The sequence below is a fragment of the Candida jiufengensis genome, assembly GCF_024610255.1.
Source record: "Candida jiufengensis strain CBS 10846 chromosome Unknown scaffold2, whole genome shotgun sequence".
Lineage (NCBI taxonomy): Eukaryota > Fungi > Ascomycota > Pichiomycetes > Serinales > Debaryomycetaceae > Lodderomyces > Lodderomyces jiufengensis.
This window is the reverse complement of record NW_026261561.1, coordinates 317070-335422: the sequence shown is the minus strand read 5'-3', so window position 1 is coordinate 335422 and position 18353 is coordinate 317070. Positions and strand designations below refer to the sequence as shown.

The following is an 18353-nucleotide window of genomic DNA, read 5'->3' as shown; positions in this document are numbered from 1 at the left end:
CAGATAGTATATCATAAAAGACAGACCAGTACAATTAGCTAATTTATAGAACATAAAAGACAATCCAGTACAATTAGCTAATTTACCTTGTATGATTTAGTAATCTTCTACTTTTTAATTTAGTCTTTTTTTTAAAACTCAACTAGATAACTCAGCTCAAGTTGAATAGTTCTAGTAATAAATCTTAAAACTAAGAGTATACTGAATAAATACTCTATAGTTAGTTAACTGTGAAATCAAATGATCAGCAAAATAATCATAAGATTCCAAAACTATTTATTTAACGAACCAACATATTGTTAATTCAATCATAACTATCAAACTATATGAGTCTGAATTTCATAAAGTCTAATAGAAACAATAATTCAGTAAAATGAGCTTGGAAATAAATAAAACCAACCCACTTTTCTCAAAGGTAAAAGTACCCAATAGATTGTACAATACGAGGCATAACGTTCTTCACTGAATGCACAAACAACTCCGTCTTGAAACCGTAATTAAAGGAAGCAAAATTTGTATAAAACTTTGTTCTTCGATTCTTCACATATATTTATTTTTTTATACCAAATTCAAATATATAGTATCATCAACACTTAAGCAAGTGAAAACATATAAAACTATAGTGCCAAGGTTCATGAACTTAAAAGGATAAAAAATTTATGCTAAATATCCAAAACATTTAGTACACTTTGGAGTAATTATCTTGATATAGATCCTGAGGTACGTATAAGTAAAGTAGAGAAATATATATATATATATTTTTTTTTGTTCAAGATACATAATATTTATTTTTGGTCCTTGTGATTAAATCTACTTTATTTTGTCATCTTATAGGAGATTGGCACAACAATTTTAACAATAGAATCGACAAAACAAGCACTTTAAAATTCGGTGAATTAGTTGCACATGTAGAAGAAGATCAGAAGAGTAAATTAAAATTTAATTCAAGCTTTTATTATCTAGAATTTTTAAGTTAAAATTTCTTTCATTTCTGTTTTTTCAAACTTGGTTGTTCATCATCACATTCACCTTTAGAATCCTGTTGATACAGTAACAAACCCTCATGAACAGCATTAGTAACTAATTCTCTTAATCCTTCTTCAGGATTCTCACTAGCTAATATTTTCTCAATTTTTTCCCTTCTTCTTTGAAGTTCTTCTTCACTTATTGCTTCATCAGTATCTGTTTGTAAACTATATTTTATCTCATGACCATTTACATTACCTGGTTCAGGTAGACTTTGTAAAAAATCATTTGCTTTTTCTATTTCTTTATTTGTAGGTTTATCATGAATTAATGATTTTAAATAATTTGCAACTTCGGGAAATTCATCTTCTTCTTCTATATATTCCATTGCAGTTAATCCATCATTATTTTTTATCTTGTAATCAGCTTTTATTTCCTCTACTAAATATTTAGCAGTTGTAAGATCTTCAACATGATGTAATGGAGTATCTCCTTCGTTATCTTGAATATTTATATCACCTTCCTTTGTTATAAGGTATTTTAGTAAATCTATATTTCCATATGAAGCAGCTGCGTGAATTGGTGTATATCCATTTGGATCTTTTGAATTTGATGTGAATTGACCTGATTCTATTAATTGTTTTACTTGGTCTATTTTATTATCTGATGCTGCTATCCATATATTTGTTGACATTTTGAATATCTTTCTTTTACTTAGCCGCTATTACAAGTAAATGTTATGTAGTATTTAGTGGTTATTGAATTTTGCTAGATGGAATTGAGTTTCTGATATTTTGACAATGTTGTGGTAAATTGTATATGATGAGATCTCAATTTTCGCGAGGCGAGTGCGTTAATTTTTGAATATACTACTTAAGAGTTTTATTGTAGACCTAAGTGCAAATTAAGAATTCAGCCATTTTCATCAATTTTTAATATAATTATTAAATGTACCTATTATATATATTATACAACTTTTTTAAATCTAAAATTTTAACTATTAATTTAAAATCAAACCTAAAAATTGAATTCTGAACCAGTATCATCATATTTATTTTGATATTGATTATTCAAATGAGCATTATACGCATGATTTCCATTATGATTATTATTATTATTATTATATTTCTTATCTTTTGAATCCATAGGATATGGTGGATTTTTCTCATATTCATCCGAACTAGAAGATAATTTTTCATTTTTTGGAACTGTAAAATCCCATTCAGCAGAATCTATATCATCAAATTCATCATTAGTATCATCTTCAAAAGCTGATTCTTGACCATCTGCATACATGTGGTTTGGTGGATAATTATCTTTATAATGAGCTGGTTCCATACGAGATTCTGAATTTTTATATCCATGTTCTGCTCTACCTCTAATTTTTCCATAAGTTTCTGGTTTATCTCTATGAAATCCATCTTCTTCTTCATCTGAACTTGGATAATACGTTTGTTCTGCTGTAATAATTGATCTAACAATTTTTGGTAATTTATCTGGTCTATAAAATCTTAAATCAACTCTACCAAATATGTATAAAAGATTGATAATAATTTCAAATACACCCCAACATACGTACATAAACCAGATATTCTGAGCAGGACTTGCTCTCATGTTTTCTCTAGCTTGGAAAACAACAATACAACGACCAATTGATGCTATCAAAATTAATATAGTTGTAATAATTAATAATGCCATTGATATATTATGTTTTAAAGGACCTCTTTGATTACTTACACCTTTTACACTACGATAATGATGCTCTGTAGCAGCAATAACTCTAGTAGCATGTCTATGATTTGAATTTCTTTTCAAAAATCCCTTTTCAGCTTTTGCTGCTGCTCCTTTTTTAACAAAATAAAAAGGTGAAAATGATTCAATCCACCATGGTTGATAAGTATATCTTAATTCATCTTTTTTTGTTGGTAACCAAAAACTTAAACCAATTAAAGCAACTGCAGTTAATGTATATAAGATAATTAAAATAGCAGTAAATTGAACAATTTTAATCCAATTTCTATATGATGTCCAACTTAAAAAATATAAATAAGGAATGAATGATGCAGCAACAGTAATACCTATTAAAACAAGTACAAATCCATAAGTAATAAACATAAAATTCCAAAATAACATACGAGAACCGCCAACTGGATGTCTCCATGTAAATAATCTTTGAGCTAAAATTAAATTAGCACTAACAATAATAATAGCAGGAATAATTAAAAATATTTCACCTGTTAAACCAATAGATATCAATTTAATATTAGTTGCCCATTTTGCTCTTAATGCAAATCCAATAACTTTCATAATACTATAAAAAATCCAAACATATGATAAATAAAAAAAATGACCTCTACTAGTATTCATAATTAATATTGCTAAATGTAATAATAATATAATTCCAAATAATACTGCAAATACAATACTTGGTGCAATATCATCATGTGTTGGATAACCTCCAAAAACATTATTTTGAATTCCAACATTGTAATCAATTAAAATAGGTGTGATTTCTGAACCTAATAAATTATAAGCTAGATCTATGATATGTTTTATACCTGTACCTTTTGATGCACCATCATATAATGAAGTATATATTAAATTCATTACTCCTACTGTTGCATTATAATTATCTATTTGTGAAAGCATGTTGAAGCGGAGTTGTTGAAATTTATATTACAAATGAAATTTATTACACGATTAACTGTTGGTGAAAATGATGTTTGTAACGGAACGTAAATGCTAAGTCTAACTGTTATTGATTATACCAGATGATCAATAACAAATTTTGGAATAAGTAATTATTTTTGTAGAATTGAAAGTGAATGATAAATTAAATTTCAATGTTAGTGATTGAAAAGACCTTTAGTTATGAAGTTTTCTTTTCTCAAATGTTAAACATCAAACCACTTATTTGAAATGATGCTGTTTAATGATAAAAATATCTTTCCACCACTATGAATGTGAGATATTTGATGATGAATGGAAAAGAAAATTGTTGAGTTAAACTCTTATTCAAATGAATAATAATTTTAATTTTATTTATTATTGAAAAACATCAAAGTATTATAAATCATAAAATTTTTTACTCAAATTAATTCATATTGCATTGATATATTATAATTCTGAATTAGGTTTCAGAATTTCGTAAAATTGAAATGTATGTGTCATTAGATGTAAAAATATTATTACTTTCTACTCGATTAAGGAATTATTATTTTTCAAAACCTCAATCAATTTAAACTTTTTGTAATGAAAACGAACGTATTATGAAACTAGCATTTTGTCTCCACTCTCATTTTATTTAATTAATGTTTGATTAAATTAATTGTACTGGAATGTTAATGAAACGTACATATTTAAATTATGGATTTAATTTCATTTTATTAGCCCCACGTATTATTTTCATTTTTGTACTATTTAGATTTATTTTAATTATTTTTTTAATTCGATTCATTTGGTAGTTACAGTACGTAAAAATGGTTTGTATTGTTTTAAAGAAGATCTCTCGTACTAAAAAAATAATAAGGGGGTTATAGAAGTAAATTTTGAATTTTGTATCATAACCTAATTCGAACTCATAAAAGATAAGGCAAATTAAGTTGAATTGTGATTATTGGATGTACTTTTGAGATATTAATACTGAATCTAAATTATAATTAAGTTTATTATCTTGCTACTCGAGGGAAATAAGTAAATTATTGAAACTAAATAGGACCGCATAGGATAATAATTTCGGTGTGTCATCTATAGTCGATCAATTAGATCCAGTTGTAATGTAACTTGACGGAAATACTTGACAATTGACAATAAGATCTACAATTTAGTAGAAGGCTAGAGAAGAGAAGGGTTTTGAAATTTTCAAAATAATGATCAAAAATTTTTGTATTGGAAACCAATTTTTGTGTAATTAAATTTTTTTACATAAAACAAATTAAGTAAATTACCATTTTAAGTAATAAATTTAAATTTTCTGCAATAACTTAATAAAATACATTAAATTTTATAAGGTATTCTTTGTTTACGAAAAGGGAACGAATGAAAAATAGTTTACAATATTTTAAGACATATTACTTATCTTAATATAGAAAGCCCGAATATTGAATTTTCGTGATTTATGAAATTGATGATTGTTCTAACTTCACCATGTAAACCTTGCAAGATTTTCAACTTTTCTCACAAGTTTTCCAAGATAGATAACAGAGAAAATTTCTGGCTTGAATAAAGTTGAATAAAAAGCTTGAATGATGAATGGTTCAAGTAGAATCTTAAAAGAAATTTAGATTGTAACTTTATTCTATTATTTCTTTCTACTTTTTTTTCAAAATAAAAATTATGCAAAAACGTATCTCAATAAACTTATCTAATTTCTCCAACTTTCTATCATGATTGTAATCTCCACAAATCAGTTCAAAAGTGCTTTTGTCTATGTAACTACTAATTTGGAATTTTCTTTGCCAATTGCTTGTGGGGTTATTAATTATTTGTTCTTTCATACGTTTGATTAGGGTGCAAATATTCCATCATTGATAAACAAAAAAGTATATAAACTGATGAAACTCCCATCAACTATCGATCGATTAAAATTCTTTCACTAATAACGATTTAATAATATCATTTAAAATTAAGTCTACTAATAATTTCAATTTATGTTCTATATTTAAATTATTAAAACGTCTATATAATGAATTAAAATCAAATCTAATAAAATTTAATCAAAAGAATTAAAAGTGGTTGAGGAAAGCTGGAGGATGACTGGATATTCAAATAAAGCTGAGATATTGAACTGAGCTTTAGTCTTAAATAAAGCTGGGATTCTGAAATCCAGCCTTATAAGACTCTTCCTCAGTTTGAGATTGACAGTATGGGAGATTCAATCGTGGCTAATATTTTCAAAGAAACCTTGATATTAGCGTCCAATACACACATTTGGAAATAAGATTGAAATGACTTTATGTAAACTTTAACATCTTGAGCGAAATAAACCAGTATTTTTCTCTAGTGTATGAACGTAATAAAATAAATTTAACTTTGTTGAGTTAAAAATCTCAAAATTGAAATTCATCTTCAGTATCATTATTTTTCTCATTATTATACCCATTTTTAGGAGTATTATTATAAGTATGTTGATTAGTATTAAAATTATAAGAATCTCCAGAACTCATACTATTTAATTTTTGATTATTTTGTTTGGTTGGATCAATAGGACCAAAAAATAAATCATCATCAGTATCATGTTCTTTAGATGATGGATAAACAAATCCATCATCATTGTCACTATAATCTTCATAATCAGCATCATCATATTCTCCTTCTTCATCAGTTAATCCTTCTTCATCATCTGAATGTGATGGAGTAACAACATGACTTTGTTCAGCTGTAATAATAGCCCTAACTTGAGCTGGTAATATATCTGGTCTATAAAATCTTAAATCTGCTCTACCTATAATTTGAGCCATATGTAAAACAAATTCAAAAACTCCCCATGTAAAATACATTGCAGTTGGTGATGATGCTGGTCCAGTTACATTTTGTCTTCTTGCTTGAAATACAACAATACATCTTAAAATAGCAGCTATAAATACACAAACAGTAGTTATTATAACAATCACTAATGAAACATTATGTTTTAAATCACCTCTTTGATTACTTAAACCTTCAACCATATTATAATGATGATGAGTAGCTGCAATAACTCTAGTAGCATGTCTATGATTTGAATTTCTTTTCATAAATGTTTGTTCTGCTTTTTGAGCAGCTCCCTTTTTAACAAAATAAAAAGGTGCAAAAGATTCAATCCACCAAGGTTGATAGGTATATCTTCTTTCATCCTTTTTTGTTGGTAACCAAAAACTTAAAATAATTAAAGCAATAGCAGTTAATGTATATGCAATTAACATAATACAAACCCATTTATTTAAATTTTTATATAAATCATACCTTGATGCACTTAATAAATAATCATAAGGAATAGCAGATGCAACAATAGCAATAGTTAACAATATAGCAACAAGACCATAAAGTGATAACATAAAAATCCAAAATAATTTTCTTGTACCACCAACAGGATGTCTCCAAGTAAATAATCTTTGAGCTAAAATTAAATTAGCACTAATTAATAAAACAGAAGGTATAACTAATAAAATTTCATCAGCTATACCTAATCTAACATTTGCTATATTTTGTGACCAAGCTGCTCTATATATAAAACTCATACATCTAATTAATGTAGTAAAAGCCCAAAATATAGTTAACATAAAATAATGACCTCTATAAGTATTTATTGTAAATATAATACAATAAATTATTGTAATTAAAGCAAATATAACTGCAAATAATATAGATGGTGCAAAATCAGATTGTCTTGGATATTCACCTAATAAATTATTTTGATAACCAATTAAATAATTTATTAAAGTTTGTGGTAATATATCTCCTAAAAGATTTTTACCTCTATCTACTAATACTAAAATACCAGTACCTTTATCTGCTCCATTATAAGTTGTATATAATAGATTGACCAAACCTTCTGTTGCTGTATAATATTTGGGACTTTCCCATATTGATGGTTCTGTGAATTGTTGATGTACCATTTTTTGAATTTTGAATGTAGTGGTTAATCTATTAATTAATTGGTCTATGAAAGTGAATTGTGGAAAAAATGTTTGATAAATTGATTATCTAATTAAATTGGTATAAAAGAAATGAAAAATTAACGATAGTATTGAATTGAATTTAAAGAAAGTAGTTGAATTATATATATGAATGATATATTAGTTAATTAAATTTGATATATAGTAAATGAAATGTGTAACTAAAAATGTGTAAATAAAATTAATGAAAAAAATCAATGAAAAAACATGTAAAACAAAATTAAAAAAAATATAAAGTTAAAAAATCAAGGGATTCCAAATTGAATATATATAAATATATAATTTAGGAATTCAAATGTAAGATCAACTACTCTTTAAAATGAAGTTAAAAAATATTGATGGTTATAGCTTTATTATCAATAGTTTTATAATTAATTACACAATATTATAATATTACTTAATTAAGTAATTTACTTGACTTTATTATATACATTATATAATATTTTACTACTACGAACATCAATCAAATTTAAGCAATATCTAATCTTGTAATCATAGTAGGTGAAGTATCAATCAACTTACCTACAGTCTTTTAAATTAAATGATGAATTACTGTGAATCACTTGATTTACTATTTTGAAAATTCATGTGATAAAACGTTTTTCGTTTTGATTTTGTCTTTACTTTTTTTTTTTCTTTTTCAATTATCAAATTCAGTTGAAAAAAAAAAAAAAAAAATTAGTTTAAACGTACCAATCTTAAATGTTAAACAGAAATTGAAGATTTTAAGTGTGAAAATTAGCTTGATATTTAACCGTTATTTGAAGAGGGGCGTTATTATTACTTTCGTAATTATGTCAAATTTCTTCTTTTAGTGTTGTTTTCAGACGCTTTTATTTACTTGACTTTACCACTCAACTTTTGATGATACTTAGATTTTTGAGTAGTTAAAAACGTAGAATTATAATTAGCTGATTTATTATATTCTCAAGTGTGAAATACTGTTTAGGGCCTTCTTACTCGAATATTCTGTCTTGATGATACAAGGATAAAGTTAAACTTATTCAAGATGGGCTAATATAAATTTTTGTTTGAAACGAACGAAAAGTTTAAATATTTAACGATAAAAAGAAACTTTTATATAAATACACCAATTATTTACAGACTATGAAAAATAAAAAGAAATATCCCATTAATTCATTAGCTAATATCAACTACTCCAATAACCTAGAAATCATAAAACCAATTAAATATTTGTAAAAACTTCTTTATTCGTGAAGATTCCAAATGTTTTTCCCCCTTAAAATACTAAATATAAAGTACATATAATACTTGGACCACTAATAAATCCAAACCAACAAATTAAATTCCCCAATACTTTTTTATCTTTCATAAATTTAGTTCTACTCATCATTATTAATGGAATTTGGGACATTTGAAATAATAATAAATAACCTCTTAATGAACCAAATATAACATACATTACTAATTCATGAACAATACTTGAAATTATAAAAGTTAACATTGCAGCTTGAATTTTATTTACTTTAAAAGCACTAATACTTGAATGATAAACATGTCTTAATAAAAAATTATGAACTGGTTTATTCCATAATCTTGCAAAATCACTAAAATCTGTACATGACCACCATGGACCATAAAATTCTCTATCTGCAAATAATGTTAATTCTGCTAATACATTTAATATTGAATCCCAAATTAAAAAAAATGTAAATAAATATTCCATTAAAAATGGTGGTATCATATCTAATAATAAAAATATATATTGAGGAATTCTTTTTTTAATTGGTAATTTCCTTATTATTTGAGTTCTTTCATATAGTGGAAACATATTATTTTGAGCTATCAAAATCATTAAAAAAATCAATCCAAAAACAGCACTTAATTTTAAAAATACATATGACCATCTTATTTTTTTAGTTCTTGGGAAATTAATAGTATAAACTAAAGTAGGAAACATACTATATTCAAAATAATTTTTAAAATTTATATTTGCAGGAAATTTTATAATATCAGATTCTTGTAATTGTTTGAAATTTAAATCTAATCTTGCTTCATCAAATTTATGATTATCTTGATCTGGTTTATCTGATGTTGCTCTTGATTGATATTCTAATTCTAATTTTACAAATTCAATACTAGTCTCTAATATTTCAACAGTTTTATCCATTTCATAACCTTTTGGTAATTCTACTTCTCCATTTTGTAATTTGGATAAATAACTTTCTGAAAACAAGCCCTCATTTAATATATTCCATAAGTATCCATTATAAAATGAATATGAATGCATCTTCATAACAAATACAAGACTATGTAATGCTAAAAATACTCTTGCAATCCATGGAAAATTCATCCAATGAGAGAACCACATGAATATAACAAAAAAGCTAGCTTCATATATTGTAAAAAATATCCATCCATATTTTCTCCAACTCAATAATCGTCTAGCACATAAAACTTGTAAAATAAATGGAAAATAAGAACTTAAATACATAGCTCCATCAGTTAATCCAACTTTCACTATATCTTTCTTTAGTATTTGAATGATATCCCAATCCCATATAGGTTTAGCACCTTCAAAATACATATGAACCATATTATTAAACATTACAAAAGCAGTAGCTAACCAAAATAATACATAAATTCCAAAAAATTCTGAAGTTAAAAAATCATTTGAATCAAAAATTGTTGTACTTTGAGGTTTGAATGATAAATCACTAAACCTTAATCTATATTTATCACTCTTATATTTCTTTTTAACTTGATCGTTTTGTAATTTTAAATTTTCTTCTTTCTGATCATGATGTTGATGTGGTTGTTCTTTGTGATGTTTTGGTTTTTGACGATGTTGCTTCTTAGTACGTAAATCATCTTGCAGGGATACATATTTAACTAATCCATCTAATGTTATATCTGAATCTGAAATATCTGAACTTATAGTACTTGATCTTAATTTTGATGGTTTTTGTTTTCTAGATTTTAATTCATTATGGTTATTATTACTATGGGAAGGTTTTAATTTTTGTAAATTTGAAATATTATCTTGATCTATTGATCCATTCCCTATTTCCTCTAATGGAGTAGTAGGTATAGATTCATTACTCGAATCGACTTTGGATAGATCTTTAAAATATGATGAACTATTTGTTTTTCTTGGCGATATAGGATATCCATTAGGTTTTATATCTTGTAAATCTGAAGGGTCAATATTTGATGATAAAGTAGATTTCGGAGTATCTGGTTCTTCATTATCACTTGAACTTACATTATAATCATTGTTTATATTCAAAAGATCTCTTCTGTTGACTTTATTTGATAAATTATCTAGTTTCTCCACAGTATTTGTCCTTTTTGAATCCATTTTTGTTGTTGGTTGTAAAAAATGTCTACTTATTGGAGATTATGAGTAAAATTGTTTATGAATTTAATTAAAAATAGTTGATTGTTCCTACTAGTTCATATAATTGAAAACTAGAAGTATGCAAATGAAACGAATGCTAATAATAAATAAATTGATGTCAAATTATAAAAAGAAAGAAATGGAAAATAATTTTGGTTGAATTATGCAAATTGAATTTCGAATTATGATTCTATAAATATAATTTGGCAACAATTTTTGTAAAGTTACTGAAGTTCCGGTTATTTATTTTTGTACCTATCTCTAGATTTATTTTGATGGGAAATTAGGGGGTATTTTAAATTTCTTAATGGTTGTACAATTAGTGGTTAACTATTTGATTTACGAACTATTAAGTGCTAAACTTGGAAGTATCTCACTCGATCAACAACTAGTCCAAATCTAACTAAGCAGTAAGTGGCAACCTATAAACCTAATATTTTTTTTTTGTTGGGTCTTAATGTTTAATTATATTTTAAAGTACAATAGACAACGTTTGCTCTCAATAGCAACCGTAAATGTAAAAATTTAAGACAATTTTTATAATGAAACTAGAATTAATACAAAAATAAATTACTCAAAAGAATATAAGCGAAAAATTAATTTTCTTTAAGTTTCACGTCTCGCAGTTAAGCTCTACTCAATTATATGGGATATTCGGACATTAGACAATATTTTGGTAACTTACTATCTGATAATCTTTTAATCAAGCATCAACGAAAACACAAAAAATTCTAAATATGTGAATGATTAGACTTGAATTAAAACGGTCTAACATGCATGTGAATAATCTCAATTGATAATTTGATCACGCATTGTATTAAGGATTTATTTGTTCAAACTCTATGATATTTTACCGTACAAACCGTGCTAATTACTTTGAACTAAGCTTATCAATGATCCACATAACATGAAAATCTTACTTATTGACTTTCAATCCAGAATTTAATTTTGTAGTCTATGATAGTATACATTATTTAGCACTACTTACTGAAAGCTATTTACATGAACTAAATGCATATTTTTATCTCAAGACTCAAAACCGTTTACTTAAACAATCTGCTACTAACAATCTTCCTAAACTTTCCAATTTCTACCTATATATTCTTTCAAATGGTCTAGTATCATTAAAACAACTTTTCCAAACAATATTAACCACATTTTCAGCTTCCTCCTTATTCTTACATACAGGATTAGCACTAACACTCAATATAGCTCTACGTTTAATACAATTTTGAAACTTTTTACCAAATTGTCCCAAACCTGTTTTTTTAATTTCTGACCATATTCTACATTCTCCACTTAACATTGATGCTCTAATTTCAGTACATGCATGATGTCTCAAATTATTATAATTTATATTAAATTTCATAAAATCATATAAATGAATTAATTCATGAGTTAATATATCTTCTAATTGCCATTTTGATCTGATCCAATTTGAACATAATACAATTCCAAAATTTGGATCAAATCCTCCACCTTTTGAAAAATCACAAGTTTGACATTTTATATATTTTGAAGTATTTATTGGTTCATGTTGTTTTTGTAGTTTTGTAATATGATTCATCATGAATATAACTGATGGTGAATAATTCAATACCCATTTTAAATTCTCTTCACATGATTTACATTTGGAATCTAGGCTTCTATTCTGGTAATCGTATTCATATTGAGCTTTTTCTTGTGGTGATAATCCTAATCCTGTTTGATACAGTAGTGATCTTCTCCACCATTCGAATCCGTTTAATTGTGATTGTGGGGATAGTTGTAGTTGAGATACGTTATCTATTGGTGGCTGTGACGTAGGATGAGGTTGATTAGTCATTATTTGATCTTAACCTATAGTTTGAATTTAATGTCTTATTATTCACTTGTCTGAAAAATTTTAGATACTTTCACACGTACTGCATATAGTGAGAAAAATACGAGCTACTTGAGTTTTTTCAATGTTGATAGCTCATAAAACAGACCTTCTAAGTCAGTCTGTGGGTCGCTAATTTTTTCTTCGACAGTTATATGAATGGATTTTAGTTGCACAGAAGCTGAATAGAGCTGAATAAATTTTAGCCACATCATTCTTGATGATCTAAAAAGGAATTTTAAGAAGAAGTGGTCTGTTGGCAGAATTAAAATGTCATAGCAGGTTTTAACGATTCAAAAGACTGGTACACTAAGTGCTAGATTATTTGGTCGGACTTATTTTCAATCTTTAATTATTCAACCATTTGTGAAAACATTACTCAAGCATGAGCATTAGCGGCTATGATACCCCAATTAAGTTGCAAAAAAAATCATCCGTAATTAAGTTTTGTGTAACGATTGAGTCTTTTTGAAAATTTTTTGAAAAAATTGAATCTTTTAAGATTGCCAAGTTTATCATCTCAATTGAATATATTCATTCATCTTAGTTTATAACTTAAATTAGTTGGTGTCTAATTATGGCTAAACAATTATCACATCCTGCCATTAAAGATGGTTGGTTTGCAGAAATTTCCGAAACCATGTGGCCAGGTCAAGCCATGTCATTAAAAGTCGATAAGATTTTACACGTTGAAAAATCAAAATATCAAGATGTATTGGTTTTTAAAAGTGAAACTTATGGTAACGTTTTAGTATTAGATAATTGTATACAAGTTACTGAAAGAGATGAATTTTCATATCAAGAAATGATTACTCATTTAGCTTTAAATTCTCATCCAAATCCTAAAAAGGCTTTAGTTATTGGTGGTGGAGATGGTGGTGTACTTAGAGAAATTTTAAAACATGAATCAATTGAAGAAGCTTGGTTATGTGATATTGATGAAACTGTTATTGAAGTTTCAAAAAAATATTTACCAGAAATGTCAAAATCTTACCAAAATCCAAGAACAAAAGTTCATATTGGTGATGGTTTTAAATTTTTAGAAGAATATAAAAATCAATTTGATGTTATTATAACTGATTCATCAGATCCAGAAGGTCCAGCAGAATCATTATTTCAAAAACCTTATTTTGAATTATTAAAAAATGCCCTTACTGAAAAGGGAGTTATAACAACACAAGCAGAAAATATGTGGATTCATATGGATATAATTTCAAAATTGAAAAAGGATTGTTCTGAAATTTTCCCTGTTGTTGAATATGCATACACTATGATTCCAACTTATCCATCTGGTTCAATAGGATTTATGGTTTGTTCAAAAGATCCAAAAGCTGATGTTAAAAAACCAATTAGATTTGATTGGAGTGATGAATTTGTTGCTAAAAATTTGAAATATTATAATAAAGCTATTCATGAAGCTTCTTTTATTTTACCAAATTGGGCTGATCAAAAATTAAATAAATAAATTTGATATTTGGTAGATTTGAAGATCTATAAACACTTAATTTAATTTTAAGTAATTTTTCAAAATTGTTTAATAAAAATGCTCAATGTATTTATTTCTTTGTATATTCATAATTATTGTAACATGAGATTTTAATTTATGCGGTAGGAGCCTTTCACTTATACTTCATTACACAAAATTCAAATAGTATAAAGTTTGGACTTTCTTTATTCAGTTCTTGATCTTAGATCTACAATTGAGATACTCTGTCAACTTTGATTTGAAAATATTTAAAATCCAAGCAAAATCATCAAAAATGACTAAAACAAATATTAGTAAACTCCTTGTTTAATTTTAACTATAAGAATGTATTATTATGAATGCAAAAAATTCGTAGACATAGAAAAAGAAATCGACTCAGTCCAATTAGAGAGTTTACATCAATCAGGATTAATATCAAGACCAGAACCATTAATTTTAAGAGACGTAGATTATCAACAACAAAAGGCTAAAACATTAATTATTGATGATGGATACAAATTAAATCAAATACCTCCAGATTATGTTGAATCAACTGAGAATATTAATGAATCGTCAAGTAGAACAATCAATGAAGTAATCGCTCCAAGCGTCGACCAATTTGAGAATTTAAATCACCCTTCTACTCAAGCAACTAAAGGAACTCAAACACAACTGATTAATCAAGAACCAATTAAACCATCAAAAAGTTCAGCAGACATAACTCAACAACCACCTTATATCAATGAAAAGGGCAACAAACCAATTTTAGTCAGGTATGAATCAACTGAATATGATTTTTGTACTGCTGCTGCTATGGTTATTATAATTTGTTTGTTGATTGGATTATACATTGAATTAAAACTCTTGTAGCTTTAATTACTTTTGTCAATTAATTAATTTATTATTTTCAAAATAGTGTTTAGTTTACATGGTATTGATTAATATATGAATTGTATTTTAGGTAGAATTAAAAAATCTAAAATTGTTTTATAACTTTATGTGCGGTTTGTAGCGCATCATTTTACTTCTTGGCATAATTATAAATCTGAAATCTGAAACAATTTTGCAACCACTAGTAAATCACCTCGCTGATAAAGTCATACCTTAAGATCATACCTTGAATTCCAGTAAAGTTCCCAGGATTATTCTAAATAAAATTCTGCAAATATATAATAAAGAATAAGGATAACAATTTAAATCATACAATTTTCAATAAAATTTAATCAGGTACAATGTATCACAAAAATGATGAAACACAAGTACGATAAAATTAAAAAGAAATTTTTCGTAAATTAAGATAAAGAGAGATAGACCAGAAAAAAAAAAATACTAGACCAAGAGATGGATTTTTAATTTCCAACGAATTATTTACCAATTAAAGAATCAGATAAAAAATCAACAAACCATGACAATACCGAAATATGAATGCACTGACTGTATGAAAAATTTTCTTAAAGAATTACCAAAATGTGAACATCACGTTCATTTAGAAGGAACATTAGAACCAAACTTATTATTTAAATTAGCAGAAAGAAATAATATAATATTACCTTCAACATTTCCCACCACTGTCGAAGAATGTAATATTAGGTACAATAACTTTGGAGATTTACAAGATTTTTTAGACCATTATTACATTGGAATGAGTGTATTAATAACAGAACAAGATTTTTATGATTTAGCAATGGCATATTTTCAAAAAGCTTGTGAAGATGGATGTTTACATTCAGAAGTGTTTTTTGATCCACAGGGCCATTTGGAAAGAAACATAGATTTAGAAACTGTTGTAGCAGGTTTTGATAAAGCATGTAAAGATGCCAATAAAAAATTTGGTACAACTAATAAATTAATTATGTGTTTATTAAGACATTTACCAAATTCAGATGGACTAAAAGTTTTACGAGACTCTAAAAAATATTATCAAAATGGAACAATACATGGATTAGGTTTGGATTCAAGTGAGAAACCATTCCCACCTCAATTATTCGAAGATTGTTATAATCTAATTAGAACAGAATTTCCAAATGTTGGATTAACTGCTCACGCAGGAGAGGAAGGTGATTATACATACGTTGAAAACTCATTAAATTTATTAAATGTAACTAGAATAGATCATGGAATTAATTCAAAACAATCATCAGAATTAATGGAAAAATTATATCAGAATAAAACAATGTTAACAATCTGTCCATTATCAAACGTAAAATTACAATGTGTTAAAGATGTAGCTGAATTACCTATCCCATTATTTTTTGATAAAGGTATTCCATTTTCTATAAATTCAGATGATCCTGCTTATTTTGGTGGTTATATATTAGATAATTATATTGTTGTTCATGAAAGATTTGGATTTAGTGTTGAACAATGGAAAACTATAAGTTTGAATGGAATCAATGGGTCTTGGTGTGATGAAAGTAGGAAACAAGAGTTGAGGGATAAAGTTGATGAGGTTTGTAATAAATATCTAGAGTTAGTTTAGACGATTATAGAATTATAGAGATAGACGAATTGCATAGAATAGAATTATTTTTAAGATCAATTGTAGCTCTGTGAATAATTTTTTTTTTTTTTGTTGGACCAGGTGATAAATATCTGCTAATTTGTGGCATCGAGTAAGTTAGTTCTTACATAAATATCAGACGATAGTTGAAGGTGCTTGCTCTACTTCTAAAGATAGTATTTTGTTTTATCTAAAGTATTTTGTGTAACATCGAAAATTTAAGGTAGTGTGTGTAAATTCAAAACAATTTATTTTTATTTTTATTTTTATAATTCCATTTTTAGTTAATAATATTAATTCATTCAGAAGTAACATTTCATTTGATAAGATATAATAATCATAAACAAGTAAATTAGACCAGTCAATTTAATCAAATTTTCACAATCAAGTCATAAACAAACAGAGTAACATTAAAAAATCACAAGATCATGTCACAATCATCAAGAAAAAAACTATTACTAATGGGTAGATCAGGTTCAGGTAAATCATCAATGAGATCTATTATATTTTCAAATTATTCAGCATTTGATACAAGAAGATTAGGAGCAACAATAGATGTTGAATTATCTCATTTAAGATTTTTAGGAAATATGTCATTAACTTTATGGGATTGTGGAGGACAAGATGTATTTATGGATAATTATTTTACAAATCAAAAAGATCATATTTTTAAAATGGTACAAGTATTAATACATGTTTTTGATGTTGAAAGTAAACTGATTAATAAAGATATTGAAATTTTTATAAAATCATTGACAAATTTACAAAAATATAGTCCTGATGCTAAAATTTTTGTTTTGTTACATAAAATGGATTTAGTTCAAATTGATAAAAGACAAGAATTATTTAATATAATGATGGAAAAATTACAAAAAATAAGTAATCCTTATCAGTTCAAATTGATTGGGTTCCCAACTAGTATATGGGATGAAAGTTTATATAAAGCTTGGTCACAAATTGTATGTTCATTAATTCCAAATATCAATTTGTTTAATAATAATTTAATTAAATTTAATTCTATATTGGATGCAGAAGAAATTATTTTATTTGAAAAGACAACTTTTTTGGTAATATCATCAACTGCATCAATCAAACAACAACAATTACAACAACAAAAATTATTAAATGGTGGGGGAACACAAAATGGTCAACAACAGAATGGAGAACAACAAGAAGAAACTCAAGATAATTCACTAGATTTAGACCCCAAAAGATTTGAAAAAATATCAAACATTATCAAAACATACAAACAATCAATATCAAAGTTAAGAACAAATTTTAATAATCTTATAATAAGAGGTTCAAATGGGACGAATTTTTATATTGATATATTAACTGAAAATATGTTTATAATGATTATTCTAAAAAATAAAAATGAAATTGAATCAGATTCAGGTTTCAAAATTAATCAAAATGAAGAATTATTAGTTTTGGATAATATAAGGTCAGCTAGGAAATGGTTTGAAAAAATTGAAAATTCTAAATGATTTATGAATTGTATTAAATTTGCATAGTTTAATAAATATATTTTGCATTTTATTCACACA

General features: G+C 26.2%; 9 protein-coding genes across 9 annotated transcripts; 4 read left to right on the top strand and 5 right to left on the bottom strand. All coding sequences in view use genetic code 12, as the record gives it.

Annotated features, from left to right (window-relative positions):
• Nucleotides 1-985: 985 nt before the first annotated feature.
• On the bottom strand, nt 986-1660 carry KGF54_003231 (uncharacterized protein; the record flags this gene model as incomplete). The annotated part of the gene is made up of 1 exon (XM_051763798.1): nt 986-1660. The coding sequence occupies one exon, from the start codon at nt 1658-1660 to the stop codon at nt 986-988; it is 675 nt and encodes a 224-aa protein (XP_051619292.1).
• Nucleotides 1661-1983: 323 nt separating this feature from the next.
• Nucleotides 1984-3615, bottom strand: KGF54_003230 (uncharacterized protein; the record flags this gene model as incomplete). The annotated part of the gene is made up of 1 exon (XM_051763797.1): nt 1984-3615. One exon carries the CDS (start codon nt 3613-3615, stop codon nt 1984-1986), a length of 1632 nt encoding a protein of 543 aa, XP_051619291.1.
• A 2399-nt stretch (nt 3616-6014) lies between these two features.
• KGF54_003229 (uncharacterized protein) lies at nt 6015-7559 on the bottom strand (the record flags this gene model as incomplete). Its single annotated transcript, XM_051763795.1, has 1 exon — nt 6015-7559. The coding sequence occupies one exon, from the start codon at nt 7557-7559 to the stop codon at nt 6015-6017; it is 1545 nt and encodes a 514-aa protein (XP_051619290.1).
• Nucleotides 7560-8859: 1300 nt separating this feature from the next.
• Nucleotides 8860-10941, bottom strand: ARE2 (sterol acyltransferase; the record flags this gene model as incomplete). Its single annotated transcript, XM_051763794.1, has 1 exon — nt 8860-10941. One exon carries the CDS (start codon nt 10939-10941, stop codon nt 8860-8862), a length of 2082 nt encoding a protein of 693 aa, XP_051619289.1.
• Nucleotides 10942-12070: 1129 nt separating this feature from the next.
• Nucleotides 12071-12805, bottom strand: KGF54_003227 (putative metalloprotease; the record flags this gene model as incomplete). Its single annotated transcript, XM_051763793.1, has 1 exon — nt 12071-12805. The coding sequence occupies one exon, from the start codon at nt 12803-12805 to the stop codon at nt 12071-12073; it is 735 nt and encodes a 244-aa protein (XP_051619288.1).
• Nucleotides 12806-13418: 613 nt separating this feature from the next.
• Nucleotides 13419-14306, top strand: SPE3 (spermidine synthase; the record flags this gene model as incomplete). Its single annotated transcript, XM_051763792.1, has 1 exon — nt 13419-14306. One exon carries the CDS (start codon nt 13419-13421, stop codon nt 14304-14306), a length of 888 nt encoding a protein of 295 aa, XP_051619287.1.
• Nucleotides 14307-14651: 345 nt separating this feature from the next.
• Nucleotides 14652-15176, top strand: KGF54_003225 (uncharacterized protein; the record flags this gene model as incomplete). Its single annotated transcript, XM_051763791.1, has 1 exon — nt 14652-15176. One exon carries the CDS (start codon nt 14652-14654, stop codon nt 15174-15176), a length of 525 nt encoding a protein of 174 aa, XP_051619286.1.
• Nucleotides 15177-15711: 535 nt separating this feature from the next.
• On the top strand, nt 15712-16785 carry AAH1 (adenine deaminase; the record flags this gene model as incomplete). The annotated part of the gene is made up of 1 exon (XM_051763790.1): nt 15712-16785. One exon carries the CDS (start codon nt 15712-15714, stop codon nt 16783-16785), a length of 1074 nt encoding a protein of 357 aa, XP_051619285.1.
• Nucleotides 16786-17234: 449 nt separating this feature from the next.
• Nucleotides 17235-18293, top strand: GTR1 (Rag GTPase; the record flags this gene model as incomplete). Its single annotated transcript, XM_051763789.1, has 1 exon — nt 17235-18293. The coding sequence occupies one exon, from the start codon at nt 17235-17237 to the stop codon at nt 18291-18293; it is 1059 nt and encodes a 352-aa protein (XP_051619284.1).
• Nucleotides 18294-18353: the final 60 nt, after the last annotated feature.